The sequence below is a fragment of the Nymphaea colorata genome, chromosome 13 (genome assembly GCF_008831285.2).
Source record: "Nymphaea colorata isolate Beijing-Zhang1983 chromosome 13, ASM883128v2, whole genome shotgun sequence".
Lineage (NCBI taxonomy): Eukaryota > Viridiplantae > Streptophyta > Magnoliopsida > Nymphaeales > Nymphaeaceae > Nymphaea > Nymphaea colorata.
Window position 1 is genome coordinate 3,223,457 of NC_045150.1, and position 12,202 is coordinate 3,235,658.

General features: G+C 45.5%; 3 protein-coding genes across 3 annotated transcripts; all 3 read right to left on the reverse strand.

The window, feature by feature from the left end:
* Positions 1-1,730: 1,730 nt before the first annotated feature.
* On the reverse strand, positions 1,731-4,537 carry LOC116266931 (psbP domain-containing protein 2, chloroplastic). The gene is made up of 4 exons (XM_031648442.2): positions 4,217-4,537; positions 3,996-4,069; positions 3,080-3,235; positions 1,731-2,058 (listed from the first exon to the last, which is right to left on the reverse strand). The coding sequence occupies exons 1-4, from the start codon at positions 4,458-4,460 to the stop codon at positions 1,804-1,806; spliced, it is 729 nt and encodes a 242-aa protein (XP_031504302.1). The 5' UTR covers positions 4,461-4,537; the 3' UTR covers positions 1,731-1,803.
* Positions 4,538-5,862: 1,325 nt separating this feature from the next.
* On the reverse strand, positions 5,863-8,127 carry LOC116266930 (uncharacterized). The gene has a single exon (XM_031648441.2). The coding sequence runs from the start codon at positions 8,098-8,100 to the stop codon at positions 6,028-6,030; it is 2,073 nt and encodes a 690-aa protein (XP_031504301.1). The 5' UTR covers positions 8,101-8,127; the 3' UTR covers positions 5,863-6,027.
* Positions 8,128-9,505: 1,378 nt separating this feature from the next.
* On the reverse strand, positions 9,506-11,851 carry LOC116266589 (uncharacterized). Its single transcript, XM_031647852.2, has one exon. It carries the CDS (start codon positions 11,816-11,818, stop codon positions 9,695-9,697), a length of 2,124 nt encoding a protein of 707 aa, XP_031503712.1. The 5' UTR covers positions 11,819-11,851; the 3' UTR covers positions 9,506-9,694.
* Between the last annotated feature and the right edge of the window lie 351 nt (positions 11,852-12,202).

Below are 12,202 nucleotides of genomic sequence, written 5' to 3' on the forward strand. Positions count from 1 at the left end.
CTGAGAAAGATATTGCATTTCATTTCTTCAACGTTTTCAACCTCCTTTCAAAATGATAGAGAAAGGGACGGATTTTGGATCTGGATCGATTTAAAGTATTAAAAACTAACTAAATCCAGTTATAAGATTTGGTTCTACTTTCTCTTTGCATCAGTCTCCCCCTAGTTGGAGAAGGGTCGTCTTCGACAAGTTTTAAATATATCATTCTACCAAAATGATTCACCTTAGAGGGTTTGGATCTGCTCAACAGAAGGTACCACCGCTCACTCACTTTTGTTGTTCATCGAGGTGGCGGCTTTGGAGAATAAACAAGAGTTTGGATATGACCTAAGGGCATACCCGATCTCAAACGATGGAAAGAACTGGTTTGAACCCAGATTTGAATCCATTAACCTGCGACACGAGCCCGAATCGGACCCCAAACCCAGGTCGACATGAACCGGTCTCAAAAAGAACCGGCCCGATCCCTCGACGCTCGAGACGCCACGCAAGTTTTCCCCCTTCCAAGGCAAACCAGAGGGTGGGGTGGGGCGCCCACCGCCACCCACCCATTTTTCTGAGCGGGGAAGGGGAAGGAGATGGAGGGCGGCTACCTATCACATCCGGTCCGCCGGTGGGAGGAGATTCCATGGACGGAACCCATTCGAGAGGCAACATCTTCATATCCTGCCCACAAACAGCAGGCAAAGTAGTGGGCATCCTGTTGCTGCTAGCGGCGAGTCTGACGCCTTCCCCAGCTGGAATTGTGCACCTCTCCTCCAGGCGCCTTCTCACAACAACGACGGAGCTCATTGTTGGTAGCTCGTGAAGAGCTACGGTCTCCTGCTCTCCTTTAGGCGAATCGAATAACAGGGCTTGCGCAGGCAGCAAAGCTTCCCTGCTGCTACTGGCTGGTCTAGCGCCTCCAAACTATGCTTAACCCTAATTAAAACTTACAAAAGGGAAGAACACAAGAGAAAAACAACAAACAACTTCTGCTTCTCGCAGTTACTAAACTAAATGGAAGAACAAAGAAAACTAAGAGCTTGCATTTCATTTCTTCAACATTTTCAACCTCCTTTCAAAATGAACCAACGTCCCTTTATATAGAAAAAGGGATGGATTGTAGATCTGAATCCATTTATAAGTATTAAAAACTAACTAGATCCGAATCTACTTTTCCTCTGCATCAGCCTGTTTCGCAAATGAAATGATATGTAATTGTTTCATGAATATGTTCCAAAGATTAATCTACCTCAATTTACAATTACAAATCGTTCCATTTGCCAAATGGCCCTAAGATCCACAGGTTCATTATGTGTAATCTACAGATCTTAAATTCTATGTTTGTTAAGACCCCCACTGCAAGAGGCAAAATGAGGTTAGACCCTTGACCAACTACCACATCTCACCCCTCTTGTACATGTGAAGATATTGCTCGCAGCCTTACAACAGTATTCATGAGGAGGATTTCATCGTCTCATTTTGCAGACATGCAGTAATATGTGGTCATCTATGATGCCCCAGTAGCCAAAGCTCCTCTCTTTTTTCCAGTAATATGTGGTCATCCATGATGTCGAAGAAGCCAAAGCTTCTCCCCTTTCCTGATTGCGTCGACTTGCACAAGAGGTAGAGGTCTACCGAAATCGAACTGGAACTAGTCGCTTATCAGTCATTAGTCTGACTAAGCACGCCAACTCTTGAAGTGAGTAGTGATCGTTTAGGTGATCAATGCAAAACACACACAAACATGTTGAATATACGAGGATTATGATCAACTACACCAAAAAGAAAGCTCAATGAATGAACAAATATAGAAGTTATTTAACTTGACAAATCAAAAGAGCCTAGGACTTTCTCTAACAACAATTTTGTTTGGGGATTTAAAGGGCTGGCCTGAGAATCAGAGTGAGAAATGTTCAAGAGATACAGCTTCTTGGAAGCAACAAATGCAGCTGAAAATATCCTTTTCACTCCACCCCTTGAGCTATCAACTTTGTATTCAAACTCATACACGGGAAAGCCTCCTTCTGCGGTTCTTTCGCGAACCTGAATCACCTCTGCTCCCTTTGTGCTTTCCTTAAACAACAGAACACCAAAAAATAGAAAGAAGAAACGCATCAGTTTCTGAGAGAGAGAGTGAGACGGATAACTTAGCCTCCCCATTAAAGAACTAGAATTAAGAATTTCAGCACCTTTTAAGCTGAATTATTTCCAAGTTCTTGCTATCCAGATATAGTTATTTTGTTAAATTTTGTAATCAATGTTAAGTTTCCTGTCACAGTTATTCAAATTGTAGAGGAACAAGTGGTCATTTTGGTTGTGCTGTTACTATTACTTTTTTCTTTTTCTGAATCTAGCAGAATAAACTACAAAGCTTGGGCCATAACATTGTTATTTTCAGAAAGCTCAATAACCAAAAATTTTCATAACTAAAACCTGGATTGTGCTCCCTGTGCATATGTAAACTTCTGAATACCTTTCTACTAGGCCTCCACAAGACTCCATGAGTCCATGAAATAGCAGGACATCAGCAATAGCATATTACTATACAGAAAATTAATTAAAATAAGTAGAAACGCATAAATATTTGCTAAACCACTTAAAATTTAGTCAAAGTTTTGTCTCAAAACTAATCAATACAAATTTACAAATATGATATCATGCCCGAGAAACTAAAACTTAGCTCCAATCATGCTTTATAACAAAAATATAGGGATTATAAGCCACATAGTTTCAAAATGTTGATTTTTATTCCCATAAGAAAGAAAAGAAAAATCTTATCCATACATCAAAAGGAGAAAATTCAAGAGCTGATTCCTCACCGTATCCGTATGATCGTCCAAAAAAAAAAAAAAAAAAAAAAAACTTTCAGACAATCATTTTAACTAAATTATAAAGAGAAAAAAACAGCAGAGTACATAAAGCAGTAGCACTAGTCACATAGGTCTATCGACAGCAGAATTATTTAAAGTTTAAACCGAATAGGAGTAAAGGATGTCAAACTGGGTTTTCACAAAATCAATTTCCTACTACAAACACATATCAATCACAATTCCTTCAATTAGAACATCAATTTATGCATATAAGAAAAGGGTACCTTTCTCCTCTCAGCTTGTATGAGCTTGTCAGCGACATCATTGGGAGAGCCAAAGTCAGTGAGAGAGGAGATTCTAACTGGGTTTACCACAACTCCTATATTGTTAGCCTTAGCAGTAGGATCCTCAAAGAGGGCAGCTGCACCAGCCTTATCAACCTATGCATATACACAGTTATGTCACACACACATACACATATGTAGACACTAAAATTGTCTGCAAATAAGAAAGTCAACAGTTAATAAGCTAACATTTTATCATGGATTCCAGGAGAAGGAAAGCAAATTGCCAGTTGCCGACCCAACTCCCGAGTCACCACAATGCTTAGAATACGTTTCTGCTATACTTTATAGTACTAAGAATGTCAATGGTTTATACAAGCTAATGTTGATTTGAAAGGCTATACCAGATCTGTGGCGTTCGATAAGAAACCTCGGATTCAATTAGCAATCCGATCCGAATTTGATGTAGAAACTTTTAATGAATTGAACAGCAATGGGATTCTCAGGGACATCTGAATGCCGACTACATGTAAAAGACTGGATTCCCTTTTCTCTGTTTCTTATATGAAAATTCAAATCTGACTCCAATTGAAAATTCAATCTGTTCACATCCATCCCCCACATTGAACTCCGCTTATCTTTCAAAACAAGGCAAAAAACAATACTCTTACCTGATAGAATTGGGACAGTTACGATTCAATTAGTAATTGCATTTCAATTTTACCACCTTGACTGTATGCACTACTGCAACTACAACTGAGTTTAGGTTTTTCTTAAATTCAACAATTAAACATTAGACATAGTGTGTAAAGGGATTTCCTACATAGTGCCACTTTCCATTAGGATAAAAATGGAGGGTTTAAGGGTCATATTCGGAAAAGAACAAGAAAGATCGAACAACTAGTGAAATCCTCACCCTGGTCCAGGAGGTGGGCTTGAGGAGAGTGAACCCCTCGCGGTTGTCTGTGTACCTATCCAAGTCCTCCTCCTCTGCACATCCACAACTCAGATTTACTTACTCACCGGGAAATTCTCCGCCCTATTGGACGGAAAATTTTCAGGCTTTTCGGAAAGAAAAAATCTGAAACAGTTTTCCTTCTTTTTTCTTCCATTTTCTTTTGCTTTGAATTCTCTTACCGGCAGACGCTGATGCGGAGGCGGAGGGCGGAGATGTGCCGAGGAAGAGGGCAACGGCGAGGGGAAGATGGGTTGCGAGCGTGGAGACGGTGAAGGTCCTTCTGTTGCAGCAGCAGGAGGAATAATACGAAGAGGAAGAAGATAATGGAAGAGAGGTTGCCGACATTAGCGACTGGTTTCCAATGGAGTTGCTCATATTTGGGGAAGGCAGACAACAGAGGCGAGCGGACCAACAAGACCACATTCCTCTCTCTCTCTCTCTTCTTCTTCTTCTTGGTCCTCCTCCTCCTCCTCTTCGTAGTCGTCGTCTTCTTCCTTTGTCCATGGGCAGGGGCTTATCGGGGTCGGCTACGAAACGGGTCGAATTGTATCAACGCCCGATCCATCCTCTTTCTGCCGAAGACAATCGAGCCCACAAGAAAATTTTACAAAATGTCTCTCAAATTTTCGCGTAGCGCTTTTACAAACTCCATTGCTAGCACCACGTTGCTATTGGTTTATGTTACTCAGAGGGCCTGCAAATGGTCCATATTCAGGTCGGATCCAGACTCAAACAAATTGAATTTAATCAGATTTTAATTCAAAAATCAGATTCGAATCCAGATTTTTAAATGCTAATTCAGATCTAACTAACATAAGATCCAAATTTATATCTAAACGAATCCAATCTAACATCAGACTCCAATTTAATGAAGACAAATTAGACTCTGATTAACTAGTCAGATAAGTACTATGATAAAGTCTTTCAATGAACGTGACCACATCTCTACCTAAAATGGGTATTTGGACACATTTGAATACTTTTAAATCAAAACTGATCCAAACTACTTCATTTTAGTTTGTTTCTAACTCAATTTTTTATTTTGATTTTGAATGCTATTGTTTATAAATATGTAATGTTTTTATGTATATTACTTGTTTATTTAAATATTTCTTTTATTTTGATATATTACATGCATGTGTGCGCGCACACATGTACATGCATATCTCCTGACATACCCATATTTTTTTTAAGTTGTTGTGTTTGTACCCTAATGCTTCTACTCATACTCATACCCATGTGACTTAGCTGACTACAAAATTAAATTTTAGTTGTTTTGCCAAATCCAACTGAACACATCCCCGCTTTTATCTTCTCTTAAAAGTTAAGCATTATTTTTTATACCTTCATTATCTCATTCACCATGTAGTTGGATCCCGTTGTGCCCCGTAATATTGGACAAACAGAATGTCCCAGTGCCATTCAAAATAAAGTTCATAACGGGACACTTTAACGTAGGAATGTCAATAAGGTGTGCCCTTTGCTACATCGATTTATCATATGTTTAAATAATCAAATTTAAATTTGGATTCAAACATAAAATGAGAAAACGTCGACACCATCCAGAATTTGGATCCAAATCTGATATTTATTTTTACATCCAGAACCGACTTCCAATCAAATCCAAAGAGACGTCAGTTTTTAAATCTAAATCCGATCCAATTTCTTATTCATATATCAGAATTTTAAAAAAGAACAGCTCCGTCTTATCCAAATTATGTGCATTGAAATCCCCACATAAAACCTCTATCCTATCCTACCAAATCATCGTTCGCTTTTCTCTCAATCTTCCTCCACCAGTGCTTTCGACTTGCAACACAAAAAATTACTTTCTATCCATAAAAATATTTCATTCCTCTATTAACTACAAAAATACATGACCAGCCATTATTTTCTATACATAAAAGGCGATTATGTAATGGCATATATATATATATATATATATATATATATATAGAGAGAGAGAGAGAGAGAGAGAGAGAAGTGTTGGCTAGCCGCATTTGGTGAGATGGGCCGAGTTGGACCCATTGGTCCAAGCGTTGGAGACCGGCTCGAGCCACATGCAATCACCAAACTTGCAGGTCCGAGCCATCCCTTCTGCATGGGTCTCGACCACGTCGTAGGGCTCGATGAACTTGGACCCCCAGGTGGGCGTGCCATCTTCATAAGAGTTGTGGGTCATGCGCCTGATTCCGGACCCGTCCAACCGGATCGTGAAGATGTCCCCATAGGGCTGGTAGTGGTGCGGGTTCGAGATCGGCTCGGCCGATACGGCCGCGTAGTCCGATGTGAAAACCAACCGGCTCGAGTCCGGACTGAACCAGGGGTGGTTCGTTCTCCCGCCCGTCCCGCTCTGAACCAGCTTCCTCAACCCGGTCCGGTTCGGATGAATCAAGTAGATCTCGAAGCTGCCGCTTCCCGGGTCATCACGGTCCGACGCGAAGGAGATCCATTCCCCGTCCGGCGACCAAGAGCACATCGTATCGGTCCAGTTCCCCTCCGTCAGCCGCCACAACCCGCCGCTCTCGCCCTCAACGGCGTCCATTACGTAGAGGTTCTTGTGCCCAGACCGGCCCGACCGGAAAACCACAAATTTTCCGTCCGGCGACGGCGACGGAAAAGCGTTGTTGCCGTCGCGGGTCAAAGTGACGATCCGGGAGCTTCTGGGGTCCGTATCGGAATCGGAGAAGCTAATCGAGACAATGTTCACCGAGGTCATCTCGCTGGAGAAGGTGGGCCCTACGCTCGTATAGACGACGTTCTTCCGCTTGTAGTCCCAAGCTGTTCCGAACGAGAACGAATCGGAGATGCGGCGCCTTCCCGATCCGTCTCGTTTCACAATGTAGACCCCCCGCTCGTCCAGACTCGGGATGAACGCGATTCGCTCGCCGTCGGGGGAAAATGAAGGGAAAGAACCGTCGATTCGGAAGAGAGAGATGGAGGGAATCGGGCTCCGCACGTTCTCCAGCAGAAGATGGTTGGCGCTCCCCCGATTCGGGTTCGTTCCCCTGCATCTGTGGTAACCGATACGAGTAGAATCGGCGGAGATGAAGGGGTTGTAGTGGTGGGCGTGGGGCGCGATTTTCTTGGAGACCTCGACGAACTCCCGACGGACCAAATCGAAGATCTCGATGTGGCGGTACGTCGAGTCGGCCCTCCGAGTCGCCACCACGATGAACTTTCCGGTTCGAGACGCGGCAGGGGTGAACGCGTGCACGCCGGGAGGAGTGACTCTTTCCACTTGGGGTTTGCGGCGATGCCGGAAAACCGCCCGGAAGACGCTCCACCACCCGTCGTCGGACTGCCGATGGAAAAATACGGTCGACTCGTCGGAGAACGACGGCCAACCGCCGTGGTCGACGAGCTTGAACCGGCCGGACCCATCGGACGTGTTGAAGAGATATATATCGGTGGCGAGCTCGTGAATCTCCCCCGACCACCCTCGCTCGCCGGAAGACGCCACCGCCGTCCACTGGCCGGAAGGCGAAACGGCCGGGCTGAAATCCGCCACCAAGTCGGGCGTCAGCCGTCTGGTCTCGAGGGTTTCCAAGTGCGTCGAGTACACGGCCGCCCAACTCTTCCTGGACTCCCTAGCCGGCCTTTCCGTCGAGACGTAAATCAGCCGGTCTCCAGCGATGGACGGTCGGTCTTTCATCGAAACAGCCTCGCCGAGCTTCGGTGTCGGCACGACAGGAATCCCACCAGAAACTTGGTCCATGACCGACCTTCTTCCTTTTCGAGAAGTGGGCTCCCCTGCCACGAAAATTTCCGGCATCCCATTTCGCTCGGAGACGTATAGAAGCGAATCCCCATGGAAAAAGCCATTATAATTCACGGATTCGCCGTCGGTGAACTGGAGCTCTTGGTGGGGAACAACGGAGAAGGTGAAGGGGGAAATGGGGAGGGTGAACACATCAAAGGAATAGTGAGCCCTACCCAACGTAGCGAAGACGATGGAGGTTGGTGGCAAATCTGTTGCAGAGGAAGACGAAGAGGAGAACAGTGGAGAGGGGAAGAAGACGACGAAGAGAATCAGAGTCTGAAGGAGCACCAGCGTCTCCATTGTCGTCCTCTCTCTCTCGCTACGACATTCTTATCCTTATCGGGGACCTGGAATTTTTTTATGACTTCTTTGACACTATGTTCTGCGTAAAATAACGTCAACTCTTTCAGTTGGCGTGGAAATTATTAGTGGTAAAATTGTCATTTTTTTTCAAGATTTTTCCTCAGTAAAATATGTTATTTATTTACTTATTTATTTGAGGCTCTGGTGATCAGGATAATGACCACGGTGCTTTCGGCAACCGGGCTAGATGTATTTGGATCCTGGATCTAGATCCAACTTCACAATGTGCTTTTTATTACGTCTTATCATTTAATTGGAATTTTTTTAGCAATTTATTTTCTTAACCTGCCTTTTGGAAATGACATCTAATATCTAATTACTGTCTGAAGTTTCCAACGTCAACGATGTTCACCTCACTTTTCTTCACAACTTCAAAAAAAATGCCTCAAGTTTCAGATTTTTTTTAAATCATTTCCTGCTCTTTAATTTTTAATACAAGAAATGATTTCTTAAAATATTTATCCTATTCACAAGTGGGTTTAGACCAATCAAAGCATCTTCAAAAGGACATGCTGACTTTTGGGCTGTTCAACATGAAAATCATACATTAGAAACCCTAGAAACTAGGAATTCATCCACAGTGCATTACATTCAAGTGTAGATGGCAAGCCCTTAGAAACCCTAGAAACATGTAAATCAGTGGCAATGCGTCCTCTTGGATCGCATGCATGATTTGGATTTGCAGCTCTGTCTGGCTCGTGTTGGATCATGGTTTTCCCAGTTTACTTGGCTAAAATACTCCCAAAGGTCCAAATCCGTAAGGGAAAGATTTCTCACACTCTTCCAATTTAAATCCAACATCTATGATCCAAAAGTTTGCTGTTAGTAGATCCATTTTTTGGCTGGTTGGATTTGGTCGGATTCAGGAACCAGATAGATGTTGCCCCATCTAAATTGTGTTTGGATGTATCAATATCCAACGAGGGGTTGGTGCAACGAACAGGGTAAAGAGTTAGTTTTGTACGGACTTGTAGAACCCTAAAGTACCAAAAGCAAGCAATGTGATCAAATTTATATCACAAACGTACGTGAGAGAGAGAGAGAGAGAGAGAGTTGAGTTAATGATTTGACGAAACCCTAAAAACACGTGAATCATTGGCAAAGCGTCATCTTGGATCCCATTCATGGTTTGGATTTGCAGCTCAGTCTGACTCGTGTTGGGTCATGGTGTTTCGAGTTTGGCATGATGTAGGTGAGGGATCCAATCCACATCAAAGATCCAAATCCGTAAGGGAAAAATTACTCTATCTTCCAATTCAAATCCAATAGCTATGATCCAAAAGGTTTGTTGTTGGTAGGTCCATTTTCAGGGTGGTTGGATTTAGAAAGATAGTGCCATATCTAAGCCAAAGTGGAATTTTGCTTTATTAAAATTACCCAACAGCAAATGGAGCTGGTAAGCCATGCTCCAAATTTTCAAGTCTGGCTACTAATACTCGAAGCCCATAAGCAAAAGACACCTTATTAGACAAACGGACCGAACTTGAACAACGATCCAGGACCCGAAATCTCTACATCGACAAAGACCCCCCTATCCACATCGGGACGCACGGGTCACACTTGTCCCGTCGTTTCCTGCGCCGGTCATGTGCTCGAACCACCGGAGGTCATCAAAGTCACAGATGGCAGCTTTCTCAATCGGATCTCGGTCAACCACATCAACCGGTTCGATAAAACCGGGTCCCCAGGCCGCGGCACCGTCCTCATAATAGTTGTGGGTGATCCGTCTCAGCTCGGACCCATCCAACTTAGCTGTGAAAACCTCGCCATGAACCATGTTTTGCTGTGGGGTCGAGATCGGCTCAGCCGAGACCGCAGCATAGTCCGCCCCAAAGACCAACCTCGCCGAGTCTGGACTGAACCCAGGGTGGTTCGCTTTGCCTCCGATCCGGTTCGGCAAGAGCCTCCTTAGACCCGTTCCATTTGGATGGATCAAATAAAGTTCGAACTTCTCACTGCCCGGCTCGTCTCGGTCCGACGAGAAGGCGATCCACTCACCATCAGGAGACCACACGCACATCGTATCGGTCCACTCCCCCTCGGTCAACCGCCACAGTCCGCCGGGCTCACCATTGACTGCATCCGTTACGTACAAGTTCTTGTGGCCGGAGCGGCTTGAGCGGAAGACCAGGAATCTGCCGTCCGGCGACGGGGAGGGGAAGGCATTGTTTCCTCCACTGGCGAGCGTGACGATCTTCGAGCTCTTGGGGTCCGTATCGGTATCGGAGAAAGTGATGGAGACTATATCCACGGACGTCGACTCGGACCCGAACGCACGGCCGACGCTCGTGTACACCACGTTCCTCCGTTTGTAGTCCCACGCTGCCCCGAACGAAAACTCATCCGATATCATTCGCTTTCCCGATCCATCTCGGTTCACGACGTACACGCCCGGTCCATCAGGTGTGAACCCTTTCGAGCTCCGGAGTCGCGAATCGTTTCGGTCGACGGAGAGCTTGCTCGGTTCCGGCAGGTTAGGAATGAAAGCTATTCGCTTGCCGTCCGGCGAGAAGGCCGGGAACGTGCCGTCGATACGGAAAATAGAGACTGAAGGTATCGGGCTCTTTATGTTCTCCAGAAAAAGCCGATCCCCGCTTCCCCGACTCGGGTTTGGACCCCTGCATCCATGATACCCGAGACGAAGAGAATCGTCTGAGAGGAACGGGTTGTAGTGGTCCTTCGCTGGGGAGATATTCTTCGTCACTTCGATGAACTCTCCCCTGACCAAGTCGAAGATCTCTATGTGACGGTACTCCGAGCCGGGTCTCCGAGTCGCCACGGCGATGAACTTCGCCCCGCGAGACGCAGCAGGGGTGAAGGCGTGGAAACCGGGAGGGGTCACTCTCTCGATTCGGGGAGAATGGGGACAACGGAAAACCGACCGGAAGATACTCCACCACCCATCATGGGCTTTCCGGTGGAAGTAAACGGTCGAGTCGTCGGCGAACGACGGCCACCCGCCGTTTTCGACGAGCTTGAATCGACCGGAGCCGTCGGATGTCTTGAAAAGATAAATGTCGGTCGACAGCTCCTCGATCTCTCCCAACCACCCTCGCTCGCCACACGAAGCCACCGCCGTCCACTCACCGGACGGAGACACCGCCGGGCTAAAGTCGGCCACCGACTCGGGCGTCAACCTTCTTCTCTCCAGAGTCTCCAAATGCATCGAGTACACCGCCGCCCAGCTCTGCCTCAAAGCCCTAGCTGGAGTTTCCGTGGACACATAAATCAGCCGATCTCCCGCGACAGATGGCCGGTCCTGCAGAGAAATTTCGCCTTTTCCGGGCGACCGTATGACCGGAAATGCCGCTCGAACCTCCTCGATGGCGGACCTTCGACCGTTAGCGGAGCTGGGGTCTGAGGAGAGGTAGATTGCGGGCGTCCCACCTCGCTCGGAGACGTAAAGCAAAGAGTCCCTGTAGAAGAAGCCATTGTAGTTGACGGATATACCGTCGGTGGCCTGAACCTCCAGGCTGGAATCAACATGGAAGTCTGGTGACAGAAGGGGCACCGTGAAGATGTCGAAGGCATAGTTAGACCTGGCGTAGGTGGTGAAGACGATGGACGTCGGGCTCTCTGTAGCACAAGACGAAGGGGGAGGAAGAACAAGAAGAACAAGGAAGAAACAGACTAGGGTCTCCGGAAGCAACTCCATCGCGGGGGAACTGGAGAGTGGGTTGACCGTCTTCTCTTGTAAAGTGAGCTCTTCGACAAGTGACGTTATTAGAACGACGACAGAAGTGTAATATTACTTTTCTATCCCTGTGTTTAATTTGGGCAAAAAAAAAAATCGGAGAACTTGGTCAAATAAGGGAGGTCTGTTTTGAACATGATATTCAATTTTAGATGAATTTGGATTCAGATAAAACGGAACCCGAAAAATTAACAAATTTAAATACTACTATTTGTTGAGACCTGAAACGCTATTAGTAACATTTAGTAATATGTTAAAATATTATATATATATATATATTGTGTGGCGTTGGATCCGAACAATGACAAACTTTTTGGACGGAGGGCACCTGGTTGGGGGTATAAG

Bases quoted from the DNA above. Each gene is read 5' to 3' on its own strand.
- LOC116266931 (XM_031648442.2), bottom strand. From the start codon at position 4,460: ATGTGGTCTTGTTGGTCCGCTCGCCTCTGTTGTCTGCCTTCCCCAAAT. The intron at 3,236-3,995 runs GTGAGGATTTCA...GTATATGCATAG, and splicing joins AGCCCACCTCCTGGACCAGG to GTTGATAAGGCTGGTGCAGC. The intron at 2,059-3,079 runs GTACCCTTTTCT...CTGTTGTTTAAG, and splicing joins TACAAGCTGAGAGGAGAAAG to GAAAGCACAAAGGGAGCAGA.
- LOC116266930 (XM_031648441.2), bottom strand. From the start codon at position 8,100: ATGGAGACGCTGGTGCTCCTTCAGACTCTGATTCTCTTCGTCGTCTTC.
- LOC116266589 (XM_031647852.2), bottom strand. From the start codon at position 11,818: ATGGAGTTGCTTCCGGAGACCCTAGTCTGTTTCTTCCTTGTTCTTCTT.